Raw genomic sequence first — 22,726 nt, forward strand, 5'->3', positions numbered from 1 at the left:
ATTATGGTAACTAACTAATTAGCTCTAAGATTTGTCAGCTCGAATACGGCACTAGTCCATATCGGGGAATTTCTGGGCAGCACCTGATAGGCCGGACTCTAAAACCTCACAATGCAATTATTAATTGTTGGTTATCCACCCTCTGATTGATGTTAGATGTTGGATTATAAATTCGTTTTACCATGTGCTGTGCAGGATATTGATGAATGGCGAGAAGCCTTCTACAGTCCGAGCTATGTTTGCGTCCAGGCTATATATTTCTCGCTGTTCATCAAGTCCGTCTTTGGAGATTCGCAATATCCAAGCCGGTTCGTCCATTTCTTTCATTAAACAGATACAATCCTTTGCAACTTCCCAAAAGCCATACATTTCCAATATCTCGACAATGACAGTCCCACCCATCCCGGTCCCATCAACACCAGTTAAGAGTTCTACCTACCTCGAGGCAATAAAGCACCGTCGCACTGTGTATGGCGTTACCGACACCATTGCGGTCTCTGACGATCGCATCATCGATATTGTTAACGAAGTCATCCAAACAATGCCTTCGTCATGGAATATGCAAAGCACTCGCATTCTCGTCACACTCGGGAAGGAGCACAAGAGGTTCTGGGACGCCGTTATCGCTGCTGCAAAGCCATTTGTCCTAGAGAATCAGGGTGAAGAGGGTTGGAAGCGCAACGAGAATCGTTTCAAGTCATTCCGGGATGCCTACGGTACAGTATGTGTTTTCCAAGAGATGCTCATATAGGATATTCTTCTGATTACATTCGGTAGATCTCCATCTTTGAAGATCACACCGCTATCGAGAAACTGCATGACCGGTTCTCTAAGTTCCCCATAACCGTCTTCGAGAATTTCGCAGAGCACTCCAATGCCATGCACCAGATTACATTGTGGACTGCTCTTGAACTTGAAGGCCTTGGCGCTAGTCTTCAGCACTCACACTTCGTGCCTGGCGTCGAGGATGCCATTAGATCTGAATTCGACCTTCCATCCACATGGTCCGTGAAGGCAGAGATTGTATTTGGCGGCTTGTCAGGCGAAAGGCCGATTGCACCTGAGAAAGAACCTATTTCCACTACGGTGAAGGTCTTCAAATGAATCCGACGGCGCCCATGGTGAGCTTCGGCTGCGTTTTGCTGCAACTTAGGGGCAGCACTCGGCAGAAGCCTTGGGAAAAGATGCAGTCCCTGAAATGTCAGACGTCATAGATAAAATCTAGTCTCAGTAGCATTTGCGGACGCAAACTGAAGGCGGAGAGATAGCTTGTATTAATAAAATGGAGGATCTAAATTTGTAATCAACCAATTTGTCGGAGGACAGGAAGTAGATTAAGTCCTTGCCGAAATCCCTCTTTCATCCCTTATATTTAGCACTGAGAGCTAGTAGGACGAAGGAACATAAACTTTCTACTTATCTAGAGAATAAGCTTATAGCTTTGTCTTCTAGACAGACACTAAGGGTGGGGGCGGCCATCAGCTAATCGCCTCGCCCCTCGAGCTCAGTCGATGGCGTCAACATTCGCTTCTACATCCATCCTGTAGACTGCTCCTACCTCCCCCCAGATTCCTGAAATGCTATCAAAACGAATAAAGATCGCTTTACATTGCGTAACTCACCCACAGCCTCCATGTTTCACCGATTCTCCGCAAAACCTGCGAAGGCGCGCGGCTCTATCAAAGGTTCCGGGTCAGATCGCTCCATTAATACGAATTATGACAAGAATCAGGACTCGAATAAAAATCCTATACCTGAAGACAAATACTTTCCATTCATCAAGCGGCAAAAAGCGGCTAGAGCCTGTGACCGTTGCCGTCTGCGCCGGGTCGAGTGTGACGAGCAAAAGCCTTGCGCGCAGTGTGTGGGCATCAACCAGCTACAGGTGCTGGATATTCAACAAAGAACGCGTTAGTAGATTCCATAATCGCCTTGGATATACAACATAGCCATAGCACTGGTCTTTCGGGGCGCATAGTAGGGCTTCAGCAGCCGTTCTCTCGGCAAGCTGACTGGCCTGGATGCGAATACTTCGAGCGTTGCCGTGAATGCATGAGAATGAACACAGATGTGACCTTGGAAGTCCTACGATGTTATGCTTTCATGATATTATACTTTATGAATGGCAATGTTTTCCGGGAGGCCTATAACCTATTGGGTATTGCTATCCGTAAGGCCTACGTGATCAACCTCCACCGATCACCCCCGACCCACTTATCCGAGATTGAGCAGACTGCTCGCATGCAACTGTGGTGGATGCTTTTTTTACTAGATGTCTAATGTTCACTGCAGCTCGAGATGCCTACTGCTAGCCAGAGGAGTCTGACAAAATGTCCATTCCAAACTCCGGACGGCCTTACACGTTATCCAGCTTTCATGAGGAGTGCGTGAGTCCTTACATGTACAGAATCTGCTTGGCCAAGCTTGCTGTCATTGTGGCAGACATTTCCGCTTGCTTCTCAACCGCGGACTTGGATCAAGATGACAGTAATAGCCCGGCAAATCTTGAACACCAAGCCTCCAAACTCTCGTCTACCCTCATAAACCTCGAGGTCTGGCGCAGTCAACTACCCTCAGAAATGCGACTCAGTCAAAGTAGGAACGGCTCCGCCAACACCGAAATGCTTGACATCGATAGCGACATGTCCTTACCTACCTGGCTTCGGAGGCAAATGCGCTTTTGAAGCTCCATTGCCACAATGCACATACTGAGATTCGGCGCCCTTTCATCCGTCTTCGCTATAGTCACTCCAACAATCTCAGCAGTATGAACACCGCACCTGAACCCTGTCGACTCAAAACAGAACTGCACATTACCAAGGCGCTCCACCATGCAACCATGATCGTCGACAGAGTTTTCACAGTCTGCTCTACGTCCGAAATCCTCTACGGATGGTCAGAAGTCCTGCAGCCGCTCTGGAATGCGGCAGTGACAATTATAGCCTACGCCTAGGCGAACCTATTAAGCTCTGAGGTGCCACGTGCGATTGGCTCTCTCATGCGTGCCCAGGCTGTTCTCGAATCCTTCTCTACCACCTGGCCGAGTCTTCGTTCTGTAAAGTGCATCGTTCAGTCACTTGTTAGCAGCCTACAGAGTATGACAGCTCAGGATCAATGAAAAGCTTCCAACAATAGCCAAAAAGACCTGGACAGGGGATGATATTAAGTCGTTGCGGTCTGTAAATTTTTATCTAGAGCATATATTTGTCTACCGTGTGATATTTCACTGGGCAGGGAGCGAGCGTGTGTATGGGATATGATTCAGTCACAAATATTGTTGGCCGTCTCTCTAGGCGTAATTGCTAGTAATGTACACTTGGGAATATCGAATGATGAAGGTCTGATTCTTTCAATCTAGCTACAAACGGTGGTTTAAATACATGAAGAATAATAAGCAATCTAGCCTAAAAAGGCAGCTAGAAAAGGCATAACTTTTGAACCATAGAAATAACAGAAAACTCTGCATAATCCTCGGGGATCAGTAGTTACCAATACCGATATCCGGAATAGGAAGGTCTCCTATGTAACTAGCGGTTACATACAGTTGACAAATATCTAGTTACAGCAACTAGCCAGGGTAGTCTCTTATAATTTATTATATCTAATTCGGATAATCCAGCCAGTTACCGACCATACCAGACCGTCTCAATCACCCATGTATCTATATCTCTCTCTCTCCATCGATCCTTGCCATCTTCCCCACCCGCGCGCCCTGTAGTCATCAGGAAATCCCAAACATCATGAGGGCCTACCGACCAGCTTCATATCGCTCATTCGCCTGCCTGATAAACTCGTCCCGATATTCATTCGCCAGGTCCCGGCTATTGCGATACGCGGTCAGACCTTGTTGGTAGGATTCCGGACTCCCGATCAAGGAGTAATGCCCGACCCGGGTCATTACATAATCCGTCTGACGGTCTGCACCGGGGTTAATATTATTCGGAGTTTGCGTCGGATGAGTCGCGTAGATACCTAGCGTTCCGTCTTGAAAGGGAGAAGCGATCGCGTAGGCATGGTTATCGTAAGTGGAATCATGGGCAGGGCCAGGAGCAGGCGCAGAACCGGAGCAATTGTCGTTATCCTGTAGTCGGTTACTGCTGTTGCTGCTGCTGCGGCGCCCCTCTTGCGCATATTCATATTGCTGGAGGGAATGCATCGCTCGGGCGCCTAGAGCGCTATCATACAAGGCCTGACGTTTCAGCACGGGCGGCAAGCCACAGTGGCCCTTTGTCTCGACGAAAAAATTAGGCGTGATAGGACGGTTACCCTGCCGGGTGGGGATAATCTGGTTACTGAGCTGTTCCCGGACACGATAATGCAGCTGGTAAGGCGGCGCGCCGTAGTAGATATCAGGCTTGGCATTGGCGAGGGTACCGGTCGTGAGCGGCGCCAGGTTCGTGAAGGGGTGATTGCCGCCATCGTGAAAAAATGACGATTGTTGTTGCGGACCGTCGAGAATCGGGAGGATTTTCTTGATCACGAGCTGCTCGTCGGAGGTGCTGTCGTTAAGGAAGGTAAATTTGTCAAATTCCTTCTGCAGGGAATCTTCGGACAATGCGAGGGACGGGCGAGGGGCTCGTAACCGTCTTTGAATCTCGGCGATATTCTCCGGTTTACATGGCTTGGTCCCATCTGGGTAGGTAGAATTGGGCATGAAAATACCGTGGTCGTTCAGATGGTTTTCAAAGTGTGAGTCGTAAACTGTCGTATTTCCGGTCTTTGGAATAGGGCGCTTCGAGCGGGAGTCAGTAGGATCCATTGAATACTGACTGAAGTCAGCTGGTGCAGGATACTAGAAGTAAAGCTATCTAGTTAGTATACTATGCGTCCATTTCATAGAGAAACATCTAGCGATAACCTACGTTTCTGATGCTCGATAGATCTGGCCCTCTACAGCGGGAAAGTTTTTTGACCTCTTGTAAACAAGTAGCTGAGCAGTTGCTCAAGAAATCAGGAACGAAAATGTAAGGACGAGAAGGCAAGCTACTCTGGTTTGAGGATAGGAGGTAATATCGTCGGTCAGCTTCTCGTAACGCACTCTTGGTCAACCACAGCTTCGTGAGTCTTTCCCAAAACAAGGGAGAAGGATAGAACGTGCGACAGTTTTGTTGTCGAAACTGATACTTGGAGGACGGCATATAGAGATTCTTTAAAGGTAGAGTAACGGAAGAGAAGACTATAAAATTAAGAATCAAGAATCTCAATGCGCGATCTAGATGCCATGCAACAGCCAGGATAGCTTGAATAGTCGTACGCAGGAGCTTCGCGCCATGAGGTCAGGGAGGAGCTGAAATCCGGCAGAGACATATTATGCTGAGATTATTCGACCGAGGGCAATATTTTGTGGCGGGGCAAATCGGTAAACTCTGCAAACGCGAGGTGGTGTTCTCAGGATTTTCTTAAGTCTACCATTTAACTATCAGAAGACCATATCTGAATATAACCAATTTTCCGGTTTCTGAGCAACGAAAGGATATTTTACCAGCCGTTTTTTTTCTATTAGAGCCCCGCTACGTGAATGTATATTTCGGTTATGATATGGACAAAGCAGGATGAGACAGAAAATACATTTGGGTAAGACAAGCCACGTATATGTAGACTCCAACAGTGTCACGGACTGTGACCAGCCTCCGATGACCTTCCTTCGTGAAACCCTATGACCATCTCAAAGGCGGGGAGAGAGCTGCCAATCAGCCCACACACATTTGTTATCAAGCGGATCGTAATTATGGAAGGCAGGGAGTGTCATTACATCCCTATTTGGCCGTCGTCAATAACTAGACAGCCGTTGCTACACCCACGCCTAGACTTTTGACTTCGGCCATGGTTCTAAGCACTCGGCTTGTTTTCGCATACAACCTAGATTAGTTCAAGAGATTTTCGTATAGTGCTCGTCGCAATCCACATATTATAAGATAGCCATATTGTTTATTATAAAGCGTCTATGATTGCAAGGGACTGTCACTCTATGATACACCCTTATCACCTACTGCCCTTGTTCGCGGTGACTATGGACGGCTTGAAAATTACTGTCGTTACTGTCGAAACCACTCGTTTAATCATACCTTCTTCCTTACGAGAAACGTGGGTCAATAATGTGCTAGGTAAATATTTCTCTCATATTCGTATTTAGTTTCATTAACCTCCTACAGTCGGTTCTTCGCAACAAGCGGGTGTCTGCGCCCCCAGCGTTCAACACCAGAATTTTTCAACAGATCCAGCGTTGGAAAACAACGATCGACATAAGAACTGGCGTAAGTAGCTGATCAAATCAACAGATCATGGTAATTAGGCTAATCTGTTGATAGGTCTCCTTAACACAGCAATTTATGGTGAGGGTCCTACCTGACTCAGGAGTGGCCAATATACGTGTACATTAAAGCTATACATATCCAAAGTACAGTTGGGCTTATAGTATGGAGTAAAAATAGGTTCCCACTGCAATCGGACCATTAACAGCTTATTTCGCAGTTGGCTAAAAATACAAAGTTATGTTGGACTCGTAGCCTACTGCTTCTTCGAGAATGAGATTTAAGGGGCCGAAGAAAAACAATGCAGCTTTAATTACCCTAAGTACCTGATCAAGGCTAAGGGTTTGTCTTGTACAGTCTAAGTTCGATTACTGGCAGCGATCAGCAGTTAAACGCGAAAAATACGTAATCTGCATAGTATTATAGATTGGGTCCTACAATATATTATTCTCAGTCCCAGGTCTCAACATACCCAGGGTTGTCCTAAATACTCACCGCATATGCACTGAATAATCTTTCAAAATTACCGTCGAATGCTTGCTATACTATTTCTCCTTAGCGATATCTTGCCCATGTGGCCAGAGATCCAGAAAACCTGCAGAAGATATTCCTACGCAACCAGAATCAATGGCATATCAATCCCAGCCTCCGAGCCCAGTCAATCCACTCCAAAGTCTCGAAAAAGCCGACTGGAAAGATTCTGATATGCAAGGAGTGGTTCCAAACAAGCATATCAGCCAAAAAGTGAGGTTTTCAAAAGTAAAGACTGAGTGGTCTCAAAATATTGAAAACTGCAAGAGTGTGTATTTATCTTATCTCTTTAAAATTTGTACCAGCTCACCTTATCTTGCTCCAAGTAATTCCTTGAGCGATCAAATAATCATGCTCCCTGGCCCGGCCACGGGCCTATATCCTGATGATTTCATCATCAGGATCTATAAATCTAGACCTGGTCCAAATGGTAAACAATATAGAATCCATGTCCGCGGCGGTGATACGGATGAAGCTTTCTTTCGGGCTGGTGAGGAAGTAGAAAGACGTCGTGATTTTCAGTACCTCTGTAGTTCAAGAGGTTGCGCTGTGTAATTTAGATTCGTTCGTTTTGGAAAATTTCGTTCTACCAATTCGTCTAAAATTGCGGAAACAAGATATCTGCGCCAGACTGCGCTCTTTTGATGTTGGATTTACCACTGCATTGGCTAGTCTTACCTGCCGTGGAACCCAAAGTGAAGGGTGAATGAGACGAGCCTTCTGCCACATAACCAGGACTCAGGATGGTGACAAAACGAAGCTAAATGGACTTAGATCCTACTTGTCCTAGATGTCCACCAGTATATAGTCCGACTACCTTTCCCCTTCTCTCAACTTGCTATCATCTATTCACTATCAGGTCCTGCCAAACCTTCAATTGTCAGAGTAACTTTGTCGCCTTACCTGATTGCTGCGGGAGTATTTTGCTCGCACAACCGAATGACGTGAGAAGTCCACATATTTTTCGCTAATTTTGCTAATATGACCGCTCTGCAGGATGTATTTCCACAGTCGTCGTTAATTCAGTTGCGGCTACCAGGAGTCCAACCCCCGTATTATTCCATGTACTCTTCAAGGTTGCTCGGTATTGATTCCGATGGATTTATATAAAGTGGATTTCTCTTGCAAGCAAGCATTCTGCTCTGTCTGTAAAACTCCAACAAGATAACATTATCCTAGTGGGGATATGGAATCAGGTATGTTCCGATCTATCCATATTCCAGTAAGCTTATACGATAGTAATGGGTAGACAGCAGACGGCTGCAATTTCATTCAGAATCCAGCAGAGAATCAGTGTGAAGATGTGATTATCTTGATTCTAGTTGTGTGTCAGGAGGGTATGGGACATCCTTGATTGTATTATTTTACTTTCGTTCAGATTGGACGAGACTATTTGCATAGTCCATTCGACATAAAAAATAACATCCTCCCATTCTTTCGCAAAGGCAGAACTTACGGGCAGACCAAGCGAAATCCGTCTCGAACCCAATCAAGCTCTGATCACTCTTGGTAAACTTTGGGTGCAGCCCGTCCACAGTGGTGGTGGTGTCATTATTTGGAAAGGTTTCTCGGAAATGCCGGTTGGGATAGATACCTTTGATGACAATTTTCTGCCATTTATGAAACTACACGAGCTACATTGATACTGATAGGATCTAGATACAATCATAGAAAATGAACACAGGACCGATTTAACTCCTAACGACTACCCTGTTCTCTGTTTACAATTCTTTTTCGTTCCTCCTTCGCTAAGTATAATGAATCTTGAACGCGTAATGCTGGGTTAATTGGAATAAACGAAATACCGGGTACTCACCGACGTGGTAATTGTAGAGGGTCTGATAAAAATCTAATAGCTGTGACCATCTCGAAGCCTGTACCATACCAGAGACTAGTGGCTGGCTGGCAAATACCGCTGGCACCCGTCTTATCTCGTTGGAATAGAGGTGATCGAGCTTTACAAAAGAAGGCAAGAGGGCGAAAGAAACACCGGGATTTCCCGTATCATCCTCTATCTGGAGTACCTTCTCCCCACGTTTCAGCCCATCTTCTGTCTGATTCTTCAAGGGAAGCCCGATTGCATTGATAAAGGCACGCCCATTTCCCTCCCTCTTGGACCTAGAACGTTGTCGACCACCCCCCTTCACTATTTCCATATCATCCGGGAAGTGTTGGCGTCGGCATAAGGCCAGGTATCTGCAGGCGAGCAAACGCTCACGGTCTCCGGTCCGCAGTAAGAGAACGGCCGTTCGCGGATCTTTCCCAAGGTCATGCGCTGACCTGAGGATAACGCCGGTCTGGTCCTTGAGCAAGAATTCTCGAACCAGCTCTAGGTTACTCTGCGCTGTGTTTGTTATCGTTTCCGCGCTAAGCGAATCGCTTTTGGTGACTGCAGTGACCTTTTTGGTGAGATCTTGAAACTGGAGAATATGTCGTCGTATTTGATTATCGGAAAGTGAAAGGAGAAGCCTTATAGCATACGTAATCTCATCATCTGACACTAAATAGGGGTCTATGGCGAGCTTGATAGACTGATCTATTGAAATCATCAGACAAAGGAAAGTAGGCAAGGACAGAATATCAAAAGATTGTTGATGGCGACAGATAAGAGATTTGGTGCGGAAGCATTGTGAGTCATATATCCCGCTTCCCTATACTCTATGATTGGTTCTCTGGTTATTTGGGTAGATACCCAAATAACTAACTATCCGCGTTTGGAGCCAACGGCACATGCATCAAGTTTGTTTGTTTCGTTATATGAAACTGTCTATCCCTCTCGATCCTGTTTATCCTCAAATGTCTCCTCACACCTTCGCTGAAATACAACATTTTCCTCTTGCACTTAAACCTACTATCACCGTTGTGGTACAACTGGAAATTAGAGATTCATCGTGCTTCATTTCCCAAAAATTAGCTTACTGCGGTCATGGATACTCCCTCTGCAGTGCTCTCTGAATCCTTCTTCTTGTGTAATGACTGTTATATCGACTTACGCCTGATAATCTTCGAAGGCCACAATTGCTCTATCATCCAATTTCAGGAACAACTCACCTGTGTCTTTTGCAGAAGGAAGGAGGTTCTTGGGCTGACTGTATGCTTATGCCAGCTAATTTCGGTGAAAAGCTGACTTCTAATAGTATTAAAGCTCCCTAAAGCACTCAGAGATCGTACAGTGAAGGCGCGCAACATGAATGAGGACCTGGAGAAACTTTACCAGGAGATCCAACAGCAGAATCCATTGGTAAATACCCGCACTAAGCTTCCAATCAGCGACTAACTGGGCTATAGAGCTCAAACCGTTCTTAAGATTCCTGGAGCGGCCAAGAATTGACAAGGCTGGAATGCTGGTGGTAGAGAATGATATAGGATATAATGCCATTACCCGCTATAGCTTTTCAGTATTGCCATTTTTAATAGCATTAGGGCTGCGCAAGGCTTAAGAGTGTGGGTCAATTGGGACCAGAGGATGATAGCATTTGGAAGCAACACCCAAAAAATAGTTATAAAGAGGTCCCCGATCGAATTAGTGTTTTTCAAAGACTAAAAATCAGGACATGATGGATGCCTATCCAATAGCTGAAGATGCTGAGTATATCACGGCTACCATTCTCTGTTTTACTGTTGTCTTACCCATAAACAGAAGCTTTGGACCCTTGGATGACTATTTTTTGCGAAACTGATTATCTACATGGGCGCCTTTATCCGACTGCTTTTAGATCACATCACCCCTGGCCTGTAGATACAGTACGTATATCTGTTATTATATGAAGATTAGCTGACCTCTTAATTGAAAGACAGAGCAAGAACGACAAGGTGAGAAGCCCTTTCATTAATCTAGATCTGAATGGTAAATCATCTTAGGAGACCGATGGTTTTTGTTGTGTCATGAATTGTTCAAGGAACGGTTAAGCCCGACCCTTGTCGGTAGGCCTCAAATTGCGCTCGATATTCGAACTGGTACTGGCCGCTGGGCTATTGAGTTTGGTATGTATCTACTGAAACATCTTAAAATTTAGTAAATTGCGGATTTTACAATTTAGCTGATAGGAATCTATGGTCAGTGGTAAGCCATTCTTTTCTCCGCCCCTTTTGTGGTAGGGTGTTAACAGTGTAGGTATTTGGAATCGATTTGATTCCTATGCAGGACGAGTGGTATGTACCATGTTCAATTACTGGGATAAATTGAATGAACAGAATCTAGGGTACTGCCAAACTGTGAGTTTATACTGGATGATATTACAGAGCCAGACTGGTGCACCCCCTTCTCACAAGTCGACCTCGTTCATGTCGGTGGACTCGGAGGCAATCCTCAGCTCTTGGCTAGTATCTTGAATGGAGCCTACAGGTACAGCTAACCTAGTAAATTTAATTCGTGAGCTAACCAACCTGTTAGATGCTGCTCACCTAATGGTGTGTTGAAAAATGGGATAGCACAGTTCAACTCCAGGATCCTACAGGCAGTAGTGATTTCCACATTTTTTACGGAGAAATGGAGAATGCCTATAGGGAAGGTTGTCGCTCACTTGACCTCCCGCTCTGCTATAAGGGCGAGATGGAACACCGGGATTTCGTTAGTGTGGTAGAGCACGTATACGATTTACGGCTCCATCTCGACCACTCTTCGAGTCCAGCAAGGAAAGTCATCGCGGCATGGGCAGAGGGATTTGAGGCCTATAGCCTGGATTTGATGGTCAAAAACCTTGGGAAGCGCGAGGAGGAGGTTTTAGTCGGTTACATCAACACTTTTTCATCTTCGTTCACAGGTAGCTAAATTCGTCGTTTTGTATCGCATCCACCTTCTTCGCACGATAGCCCGTTTTGCATATGCTCATAATCTGATTGATAAAGGCGATCATTCACAGTGCCAGGAAACTCAATGCGACGAAGCCCCGGGCGATCAGTTTGGATCCTTTGAGTATTCTCCCAAATGGGGTCATGTTCCATCCGTTGACGCTGTACAGCCACTTCTCGAGCGGCGCTCAGGAGTTGTGTTGGTGGAGGGGCGAGGACTCCTTTGCGCTCAAATTGGCCCACTTTTGCCTTTCCATGGTAATAATGTAGATGTCCTGAATGTATGCCTCCCGGCTCACTGACCACAACATGTCCTAGACGAATCATGCCATGCTCCGTCTTCACCGGCACACCACCTCCAATACCAACTAACAAAAAGCGCTCAAACGAGACAGTGGGCAACCTGCTTTCAAAATGACGATAGAAGTGAAGAGAAGATATGAAAATCTGAGTGCAAAGTGATTTATCTCGAGTTCATTGTTCTTCGAGGGAATCCTGGCTGGAGGGGTAGTCTCTAGGCGCCAGCATTTGTGGGTTCCAGGGTGTGATCGGTTAATGCGAGGAAGATTAGCTGCAGTAGGTAACTCCTTCCTGCTATTGGCGACGACGATATAATTACAGCCGTACAGGTACCTGCAACGTGGAGCCTAGCAAACGCAATGTCAAGCCCCAAGACGATCTCATAATGGAGTATAATAAGCGTGTATTAATCTTGGCGTGTTCATGCACTTCTTCATAAACCCCGCGTTCGTACGCGCCGTTCTTTCATCTCCTGCTGATTCAAGCATCATTTTTGACGGTGCATCGCTGATGGATACGCATTGCACTATGAAAATTACGCGGGATCTAGAAGGTTGCATTCCAAATGACTATCAATCGCAACAGCTTTACCCCAACAGATTTGAAAATCCGGTCAGCAGCTCTTCTTTAAACAATATCGAGACGTATAGGTGTCAAGGTCTATCGTCGAGTACATTGTTGATTTTCTGAAGGGGAGTTTGTTATCCAATTAGTAAATGGATCGGTCAGTATGTCCTTGTTTCTGGAATTGAATACTATAAACTCTGACGTCTATATTTTCGGAGCCAACGCTAACACACCGATGAGCATCATAGGGAGTCCAAGTAAATAGTGGATAATATCAACTCTTTTACTTTATTCTTGCAGTTCCAGGTGCACCTTTTCTAAATCGATCATCAATAGCCTCCCGGGATTTGAAGCTGTCTATATAAACTTTGGACGAGGAGAGCGCTATAAGGATCACATACTGTAGGTCTTCCTCTGGAAATCTCTCATGAACCTTGAATGGGAACTCAGCGCACAACCCGAGATCATCTAATCTAACAGCCACAAGCTTCCACCTTACATAGACATCCCCATATCCTTGTCCTGATCCATTCCCTTGTTCATCTCATTCATATCCTGGACATCACGCTTCATGGCCTTGTCCATACCCATGTCCATGATCATTCCATCAGCCATGTCCTTCGCATCCATCGCCTTATTCATAGTTCCAGGCATATGGCTCTCGCGCTTCATATCCATGGCTTCGTTCATGTTATGCATATTTTCCATATGGCTCATTCCATCCATGCCATCATTGTTGTTCATATCGTTCATATTGGCCATTCTGTCCATGGAAGGGGCCATATTTTCGTTCTCCATCTTGTTCATGGCCATGTCCATGTTCATGTTCATGGTTGCGTCGTCTCCACGGACCTATGTTTTCTCATATTAATAGGTAGTCCCTATATAGCTAAACACTTGAATGATAAGATATAGGGTGAAGACACGTACCTGCTTTGTAGGCGCACATGCCGCGAGGGCCACGAACAGCACAGAGCAAAGGACAGAGGATTTCATGTTGAAGAAAAGTTCACAAGACAAGATCGAAAGTGCTGTTGAAGAGATTGGACGGTGTATATAGTAGCAAGTAAATCGAATGTAAACAGCTTTTATGTCTCCGAATTGACTCTGGAGGCTTGGTACGCGTCGCCATTTATATGCCCAGCTCCCTAGAAGCCAAGAAAAGGGGTTAATCGAGTCTACGCAACGGAGAGCTCATCATGAATGTACCGGATTCCTTGTCGCATCGGCATCTGTCACCATCTTGAAGGGATATCACTCATCGTGATGGAATGTGGATCGGGGATAATGTGGATTTGCTCAACACGGGTGTTAAAATAACTTCTTGTACAGAGTAGTCTTGCTCCTTTTTATTGATCTTATTTCGATGAAATACCACCTTCTAGTGCATTATTATCTATAGGAATTAGCAACCCATCCCAGGATGTGTGTAGAAGCGAAGACACAATAATACGGAGTATATCTCTCAGGATTGACCCCAATGCAAAAGGGGTCGAATCATAAAGAGATGGAATGCAAACGATGCAGATGCTTCCTTGTGAATACCTTGGTTTACATTTCCACGATGCTCTAGTAGCCCTGTTAGATAAAGACCGACAATAACCGAATCTTGATTAGTTCTGTAGCCAATGCAACTGGCTGTATGTGACGCCATTCAGCCACATACCAAGCAAGAATATCTAGAATAGTTGCGTTCCAGCCACCCTCTGGAGCGCTAATCACCGAGGTAATGCGAATACATTAAATAGTCAAGGAAAGGTCGTAAGACTAAGTGGAGTTGGGAGTGATTCTGACTGACTCGCCGTAATATGTTAGCTACGTAGTACCATTCATCGCGGTAACGTTGAATAGCAAGGACGTTGGAATATTAGGAATACTAGAGCTTGCGATTTCTACATGCATGGGTTCTTATTGGGGAGAAAGGATGGATTACCATAAAGACCACAAGCTGACTTCGCGTACAGATTGAGTGAACGAGGCAATGCCATTGCCGACGTCTTTTTGCAAAGCTATCTATCGGATTTTTGCCATCTTATACCCGTCATTAGAAAATGTACTCTTTGTCTATAGCTTTGTACCTCGTATACTTACGACATGGCGTAGATTTACCCCTCAAACTACTTATTTTGGTCGGTCTTGTTACAACCAAACCCACACAGATTCACTCGCGGGTCATTCAATTCCTAAAGTCCGGTCAGATCAGGCAGCAATTTCAATTTCCTCCGACTGTTTTCACTGAGATTGAAACAAAGACCGGATGATTCCAGGGAAGATTCACTCCAGATTCAACGGTGATTGGAAGGAGACGATGCATTGACAGCATTAAATCCGAGTGCCGCCCTATCCCCGCATCTCACTTCCTCCCCTCTCTTTACTCGGACTATTTGAGCATCTCAACTCTGCCGCTAGTTCTCTACAAATAGCTCTCGCAAGCCCCTGATTCCTTTATCCTCATCAATCTCAAACACCTCCCTCCATCCAGACATCTCCACCATGTCCCAGCAGAAAATCTTCATCACCGGCGCGACAGGCTTCATCGGCCGCGTGGTCGCCGAGTTCGCGATCAAAGACGGATACAACGTCCGCGGACTCTCTCGCAGCGAGGAAGGCGACGTCCTCCTAAACTCTCTTGGCGCTACTCCCGTCCGCGGCGACCTGACGAGCCTCGACGTTCTCACCCAGGAGAGCGCCTCCGCCGACATAATCTTCCACCTCGCCTTCGACCACGACTTCACCAAGCCGTATGACCAGATCCTTGCCCTCGACACAGCCGCCGTGAACGCACTCGCCGCTCCACTCGTCGGAACCAACAAGCCACTCATCACGACCGGCGGCACCGCAATGGTCGCACCGGACCCGAACGGTAACGAGACCGACGAAACAAGCCCTCCGCCCCCGAATCCCCTCATCCCGCGGCATCTCGCCGAAGAGAACGCGCTCTCCTGGGCCCAGAAAGGCGTGCGCTCGATCTCCATTCGTCTACCCCAGTACGTCTACGGCCGCGGCACGGCCAACGGATTCGCCGCGCTGCTCATCAAACTAGCCATTCAGTCCAATGAATCGGTCTATCTCGGCGACGGCGAGTACTGCGCATCAAGCGTGCACGTAGACGACGCGGCGCGACTATACTTCGCCGCGGCGGCTCGAGCCAAACCCGGCGATATCTTCAACGGCACGGCGAAAACCGATACGACGTACAAGGCGATCGCGACTGCGGTGGGCGAGGCGGCGAAGGTGCCAGTGAGATCGATTACAGCAGAAGAGGCCACGGGACGGTGGGGACCGTTCCTGGCTGCGTTTTATAGCATTGCGAATCGAGCGTCGAACAGGAAGGCTGTGGAGCAGTTGGGTTGGAAGCCTGAAGGGCCGGGTTTGTTGGAGGAGATTACCCAGGGGAGCTATTTGGCGGTTGTGGAGGAGTTTCGAAAGGCTCAGGCGGCTGGAAAGCTGTGAGATACTTGCCTTGGTCTTGGGGTTTTGTGATGTCAAAGCCATTCTTTCTCGTTAGTTGGTGTGGTGGATTCGTTGGATAGGGGGTGATTTAGTGCACGGCTAATGGCATCGGATCTTTTAATAGCGTGCAGCATTGGGGTTTTTAATTCAGATCGTGAATCGCACTTGCTTTCCTCAATGTTCTTCATATGTTCTCATAAATCACAACATCGTCCCCGTCAAAATGCACAACCAAACAAAACAACACAGTAAAAACCCCGCCACCAAAGTCTCCCACCAACCTACACCCAACCCTCCCTTCTTAAACAAATCCCCAATTCTTATAATCCCATATTTCCCCTCACCGTAAACGCATCATCTACCCCAGCGCCAAGTCCAGACAACTGCCAATCCTCCACTCCGCTCCCACGAAGGATTGTGGAGAACTGGAGATCCATGTGGGTCTGCCTCCGTTAGCACGTCGAGTGGCTGTCGGATGTAGGACTGTCGTCATCGGAACGGGCCCCAGGGGGCGCTTCCGATGGCTGGGACGGAGTAGTTTGCCGGCCTGGGATGTAGTGGCAAATAGTAATAGGCTAAATTGTGATTACGGTGTACCTTTGGGGGTGCGTAGCTGGGGAGATAGATTTAGTGTTGGTTTGTTTAGCATTGTTGAGGGAGGAGAGTATATGCAAGGCTTTGGGGATGTTTTATCTGCATGCATATTTAAGACGTTTATGTTGGGTTTATTCATGGTTGGCTGTTGATATGTCGGAGTAGGATGTTTTATGACTTGGTTGCATGGAGGATCAACATTCATTGTGTCCTCAGTATAGAAGAATGCAACTTGCAAATGTAGACAAGCCTCGCATGATCCCCACGACAATGCTCGTTCTCTGGCTCCCTTTCATAGCACAAGTAGGTAGCTATAGTAACTCATCCAATCTGATTGATATATACAAATATGTCCAACTCAATCGCAAACATTCTATATACAAACATATGACCCAAACCCATCATTCCCTAAAGCGACCCCTTCACACGCCCAGGCAACCTCCCTCCAAGCTCATCCACCGCATTCTTACACATCTGTCGAATATCCACGTTCGCAATGACCCCATTGCGATAATTGATCGCCTCCTCGATCTTCTTAAAATTCCGTCCCACCCCCTCAGCCCGCCATTCATAGCAGTCCCCAATGAACCGACTACTCTGGACCAGCCACTGCGTGCGTTCGCGTCGAGTGCTATCAAAAGTGGCCAGCACGGCCTCGAGATCCCGCACCGACGTCACCCGATCATCTTCCAGCATCGCCGCCAGAATAGCCGTGTCTTCGATGCAGAAGCCAGCTCCGGCTCCGTGGTGCGGTGACGTGGCATGTGCTGCGTCTCCGGAGATGCACACCCGGCCCTGGTAGAAGGTCGGCACGGGGTGTTCGCCGAGATCGAAGATTGCCCACTAGCATCAAGTCAGCTTACTTTCCTCAGACAGGTTGAGGGTTAGGAGAGGAGAATGTAACATACCACGCTGAGTTTCGGATCAGTCAACTTCAACAGATTAATCACGTTGGGTCCGTAGCCTTCGAAATCCCGCAGAACTTCCTCCCGGGTCCCGTCGCGCGTGAGTCGGGGATAATCGGCCCAGGGCTCGGGACTCGTGTGGAAGGCGACGATGTTGAGCGTTTTGCCTTGGTTGACGGGGAAAGTCAGCATGTGGCCGCCGGGGCCCATCTACTCATCTGATTAGCAAGAGATAAATCCGAAATGGAAATAGAACAGTCATGACTTACGTGCATGCACGCATTAGAAGCAAGTTCCTCGCCGATCGCCTCAATCGCCTTATCCATCGGGACCAGCCCGCGATAGGCATACTTATGCGTATAAGTCGGATTGGCAGCCGGATGCCCCTCGCCGACCATGATCTGCCTTACACGGGACTTAATACCATCGCACCCGATAATTAAATCTGTTTCATGCTCCTCGCCATCCGCAAACTGCATGACCAGTTTCCCATCGCTCTTCCGCTCGACGATATTCTCCAATCGCTTGTTAAACCGCGCAATGTCCTCAGGAATCAACTTGATCAACTCATCGAGGAAATGAGCCCGATGAACGCCCGTCTGCCCGATGGAGTTGGATATCGTAAACGCGATGTCCTGGCGACTGGCGTTGTTTGCGTCCCGGGACTCGCCTTGGCTCCATCCGTCGAGGTAATCGAACCATACTTTCTGCTTGGTTGGCCATAGGTTGCGCGTGCATACTTTCTCGAACGCGGCGTGGATGCCGGGATGGCAGGTCTTCATCGCATCGACGGCATTGGGACTGAAGGAGACACCCGCGCCGATTTCCGCGAAGGCAGAGGCTTGCTCGTAAATGGTCACAGGGATGCCGCGATGATGGAGCGTGATGGCCAGCGTGAGACCGGCAATGCCGCCGCCGACGACGGCGACTTGGAAATTCTTCTTCTCGGATGACATTGGTGACGCGAACGATAGAATGGATGCACCGACAGTCAAGAATTGACAGTGAATATTAACTATCAGAAGATAAAGGTAGCAAATAACCCGGCACACCCGGTCCTTTTCAATCACACACTCGGCACACGGCTCCTCCTCATCGTTTCCTTCCAATCAACCACCCCGAATCGGTGGCGTAGACGTTCGGATCCAGGTCAGCATAGACGGTTCCGGGGGAAGGTCCATCGGAAGAGCAGCAGCCCCGTCTCCCCGTGGGGCGTCGGACAAGGCAAAGCAGGTTTTCTTGGCCGGTCAATGGAGGAAACGGATACTTCTGAGTTCTGGGATCTGGATTCTGGAGCTCGGTGTGAACGGATCAGACTGGAGGGATTACAGAGTCGTGTTGCTGCCAAGCTTTTAGTCGGACCGGTAGTCCCCATTCTTTTTCTATCGTCATCGGGATCCGAATGAGGGGAATTCGATGGTGGTGGTAGTAGCTGGTGTCTAGTTGGGGGGTTTCCCGGTTCCGATGGCGGGGTGCGTGGCGCTACATACTATACATAGGAAATTAGGAAGTCATAAAGTAGGCTATACAAGACACTGAGAAGAGCGATACTGATAGCCAAGCCTGAGTTCACGGCCTGCCTTCTTGCAGGTTCTCAGGGTGAGAGAGTCTCTTGCAATACCCAAACCTTACTGTACCCGGACATGCATGGCTATATCGGCACTCGGCAAGCTCACCCGTTGAAACCCTCCAGCACCATAACCAACCCCATGACATTGATCATTAATATACTTTATCCCACACACGACTGACCACTGACCACACCACTCTCAGCAAGGGACCTCAACAGTCAACGTCCATACGCCTGCCTAAAGCTGAAAAGAATATCAATAGGTAATACTCCGTCCTGTAACGCGAGTGGGGGAAATACTTGACTAAGCAGCCGATCCCATTGGGTACCGTGGATGACCCCCCTGCCGAAGCCTCCACCAATGACAATGCTTTGGATTGATGCAGTGCCCCCGATTCGGCAACCAACTGCGCCGGGGTTCCGTCCGGATTGAGCGATACCTTGCCTTACCGAGTATATTTACTTGGTCGCTGGGAATGTTGGTTATATGACAGAGTACCTAGCTAGGTAGGTATCATGCAACGATTTCTCAAACCTGAATTTTACTAGGAGTAGTCTAGGTTACCTACATTGCGAGAACTGTAAAGAGCCCTCGGACTACCCGGTAAACCGGATAGCATTCATCCCATCACTTCTCCACGGTGCACTCATCCCACCTTCAGGTAGTAATATTGACATAAAGAGGTCATGCCCCGTCTTATCGTACATTTACAATCAATTCTATATTCTAACATATCTACGGTGTACAAAATATGCCAACTGCTGGTAGGTAGCCCGCCAACCTACTAATAATAAAACACCAGACCCCACATGGAAGGCTGGGATGAAAAAAACTCAAAAGTCGAACGGCTGACTCGACGACTCTTGCGTAAGTAAATGGCAAGCATAATTTTCTAGAACACAAAGCATTTGCATAGTTAGACTAAGATAGTTACCTAAAGTAGGACCTCCGTATCGCACACCCTGGAGTATGTAACGGTCCCGTTTCAAATACAAGTACGCACAAACATCATAGGGTGTGGCGTGCTTTTTCGTTGCTGCTGCTGCTGCTACTACTGCTGAGGTTCTTTCTTGGCTGAGCTATATACCTTTGTCTTTTTCTTAGGAGTAATTTGCAACCACACCACGTTACAACGTAAGCTGACTGTTCTTCGAATTCGGATTGGAATGAATGAATCAGTCACTTAGCTCGACAGGGTACGGACTACGGAGTAGAGTAGGTAGAGTAACTAGAGTAAAATCAAGTACACTGTAGGGTCTCTTAAATTTTAACGCCATCTAACCCCCCTAGTCAATGAAGTTGAACACATGAGGCACAGGATTCGACCGTCAAAGCGCCGTCTCCCCCAGCCTCTCCCAGTCTCCCTCTCAGGTACCGTTTGACCGGAACTCTAAAACTCGCAGAGACGGGAATAAACGGCATCCATCCTCGCGTGTCGACAAATTGGGCATCGACCCCTCCACTTCGTGCACTGCGAGAGTGTGATTCTAGTCTAGGGTTGTATCTTGCTACTACTTACTCAGTAAGGTGTAGGTAGGCACTGTGAAGGTAGGTAATTAATCGTGGCAGGGATAATGGAAAGAAAGTAGGTAATTTTCCCCTCCTTTCCAACGTATCCGTACTCCGTATACAGTAGTGAGGTACTGTGCAGATTTCCCCTCTCCCCGCTCTCTGTTTTCCATTCCTCGGTCTGTCTGTCTTCTGACAATCAAATCCAAAGATAGAACACCCAAAACCGAAGTATGGAAAAGTTGCCCCTTTTCCAGTTCTAGACCCAGTAAATCGACCCGTTGCCACCTTCTAGAAACCAGAAAAGAAGAACACAGAAAAAAAAAATCTACTCAAATTTAGGCGTTGCCTCTTCCAGTTCCAACACCTCACCTACAGCACAATAGGTACACGCATACAAGGGCTGTACGGGACTCCTTGTTTCGAGGGCAGGCCCCACTGGAACTGGAGTGGCGTCGAGCTAAGCGGAATTTTCGCCACTAACCTTAGCCTGATTTGTTCTAAGCAATGAGCGAAGAGAGACAAAAAAAAAAAAAAAAAAAAAAAAAAAAGCTCAAAGCTGGGAGCTCCAACAGGAAAGCTCAACTTCGGGAGCTGGGGAGAGCTGGAGGAGTTGAGGAGGGGGCCCGACAAAGGAGCCTGCGCACATGGTCAGGTGGTGGTCATGTTCAGGTGTTTAAATGGTGGGTAAGGTTTCACTACCAAGATTCATGGAATATTAAATAATATATAAAAATCATCGACTCTTGTGGTAGTGGTAGGTCTTGTTGGATGCCTCTTTTTTTTTTTTCTATAGTGGTTACCCCGTACTGTGTGCGAGGCGTTAACAAAAAAAAAAAAAATTGCTCCCCCCTCCCTCGAGCCCCGTAGGCCTCCATCAGCCCGTCTTCGGAGTACCTGAACTGCAAAGCTGTCGCAGACTCGCAAACCTCCCAAAGAGGGGAAGGAAGTTCTACCGAGATTCCCGAAGTGCTGGTCCTGATTACCATACGGTATGTACGGTGTCAGGGTACCAGCTGGAGGTAGGTCCGATAAGATAATTAATTGATAAATCTCTCGCTCGTGAGCCTTTCAAGAAAAAAAAAAAAAAAGTGGTCAGCGGACTATTTATCAACACTAGCCAGCTATCAATTAGGATGTCTTAAGACCCGTTTATACCCTCCATGTCGCGTTGGCCGATGCCGATGAGGGTTTAAATTCTCCAACATGAGCCTTTTTTTTTTTCTTATAATTAATTACAGCGTACTGAGTACAAGACCGGTGAGGTGCCCGCATGAGGGACACCCCTCATTTCTTTACCGTACGGTCATGTCATCCCCACTCGAGGCCGATGAGGTCGAGAAATGTCAGAGACCAGTCATGCTTACTATGTGCACTCAGCTTCTACCCTGACGAAGGATGAAGACTGGAATAGTACAGGTCGAGTCTTAAACCTGTCCCAAGTCTACCCAGGAGTAATCTTCACTTTCACGGAGGTTTCTATGAATAGGCACCGGTTGAAATTCAGATCAAATACCTAAGGTAGTAAAGTAATGGCCGTCCCACGTTTCGGGTTATCGATAGGCGTCTTTAATCTTTATCGGCAGAACCGATGGCATGCCGGCTTACCTGGTAGGGAGAATTCGGGCGATACCTTCAAGGGATATGCTTATTCTCACACACAGCTGCTACAGTAGCTCTGAGGTATGTATGTATGTACCATGCAGCCTGCAGGGCTCCGTGAAACTGGTGGGTAGGAAAGCGAAAAGAAGCAGGGAAGAAAAAAAGAAAAGAAAGGAGAGAATTAATTACCTTACCGCATGGCCACATTCCTAGACTCGAGGAGCTGCAGTCACCAGCAAGTAGCAAGTAACCTCTTTGGTAGGTTATCGATGAAACCTTGGTTCGCTCCCACTGTACGGAGGTGGTATCCTTACCAGTGACACCGGATGCCAATAATACACACTACGCCAGTTGGGCCGAGGAGTTGGGGAGCTCTTTTTTGGGGGAGATTCTCCAGGACAAAGACCCCATTTATCAACTGACTCGGCATAGCTGTTCTGCTCTCGAAGATTATCGGTAGTGACCTGCCTTCCTGCATGATAAAAAAAAAGAAAGCATAAAGTGTAGAAGAAAAAGGAAAAGAAAAATAAAAAAAGAAGAGAAAAAAAGGCCACGCGGTCGGGGTTCTCCGGAGCTGAACAGTGACCAGCGCAGGCTTTTAGGTTGTCAGAATCTCTGACTGCGTTCCATACAACTGCAGTACGACTCCATT

General features: G+C 47.2%; 6 protein-coding genes across 6 annotated transcripts; 2 read left to right on the forward strand and 4 right to left on the reverse strand.

Annotated features, from left to right (window-relative positions):
• Positions 1 to 385: 385 nt before the first annotated feature.
• Positions 386 to 1,104, forward strand: KD926_007717 (uncharacterized protein; the record flags this gene model as incomplete). Its single annotated transcript, XM_053100596.1, has 2 exons — positions 386 to 721; positions 778 to 1,104. The coding sequence occupies 2 exons, from the start codon at positions 386 to 388 to the stop codon at positions 1,102 to 1,104; spliced, it is 663 nt and encodes a 220-aa protein (XP_052955755.1).
• Positions 1,105 to 3,748: 2,644 nt separating this feature from the next.
• Positions 3,749 to 4,759, reverse strand: KD926_007719 (uncharacterized protein; the record flags this gene model as incomplete). The annotated part of the gene is made up of 1 exon (XM_053100597.1): positions 3,749 to 4,759. One exon carries the CDS (start codon positions 4,757 to 4,759, stop codon positions 3,749 to 3,751), a length of 1,011 nt encoding a protein of 336 aa, XP_052955756.1.
• A 3,771-nt stretch (positions 4,760 to 8,530) lies between these two features.
• KD926_007720 (uncharacterized protein) lies at positions 8,531 to 9,331 on the reverse strand (the record flags this gene model as incomplete). The annotated part of the gene is made up of 1 exon (XM_053100598.1): positions 8,531 to 9,331. The coding sequence occupies one exon, from the start codon at positions 9,329 to 9,331 to the stop codon at positions 8,531 to 8,533; it is 801 nt and encodes a 266-aa protein (XP_052955757.1).
• Positions 9,332 to 12,935: 3,604 nt separating this feature from the next.
• Positions 12,936 to 13,436, reverse strand: KD926_007721 (uncharacterized protein; the record flags this gene model as incomplete). The annotated part of the gene is made up of 2 exons (XM_053100600.1): positions 12,936 to 13,292; positions 13,371 to 13,436. 2 exons carry the CDS (start codon positions 13,434 to 13,436, stop codon positions 12,936 to 12,938), a joined length of 423 nt encoding a protein of 140 aa, XP_052955758.1.
• Positions 13,437 to 14,933: 1,497 nt separating this feature from the next.
• nscE (NAD-dependent epimerase nscE) lies at positions 14,934 to 15,893 on the forward strand (the record flags this gene model as incomplete). Its single annotated transcript, XM_053100601.1, has 1 exon — positions 14,934 to 15,893. One exon carries the CDS (start codon positions 14,934 to 14,936, stop codon positions 15,891 to 15,893), a length of 960 nt encoding a protein of 319 aa, XP_052955759.1.
• Positions 15,894 to 16,895: 1,002 nt separating this feature from the next.
• Positions 16,896 to 18,348, reverse strand: KD926_007723 (FAD/NAD(P)-binding domain-containing protein; the record flags this gene model as incomplete). The annotated part of the gene is made up of 3 exons (XM_053100602.1): positions 16,896 to 17,330; positions 17,396 to 17,602; positions 17,662 to 18,348. The coding sequence occupies 3 exons, from the start codon at positions 18,346 to 18,348 to the stop codon at positions 16,896 to 16,898; spliced, it is 1,329 nt and encodes a 442-aa protein (XP_052955760.1).
• Between the last annotated feature and the right edge of the window lie 4,378 nt (positions 18,349 to 22,726).

Source organism: Aspergillus affinis (genome assembly GCF_023601865.1).
Source record: "Aspergillus affinis strain CMG 70 chromosome Unknown NODE_47_length_219368_cov_88_841667, whole genome shotgun sequence".
In the NCBI taxonomy this organism is placed as follows: domain Eukaryota; kingdom Fungi; phylum Ascomycota; class Eurotiomycetes; order Eurotiales; family Aspergillaceae; genus Aspergillus; species Aspergillus affinis.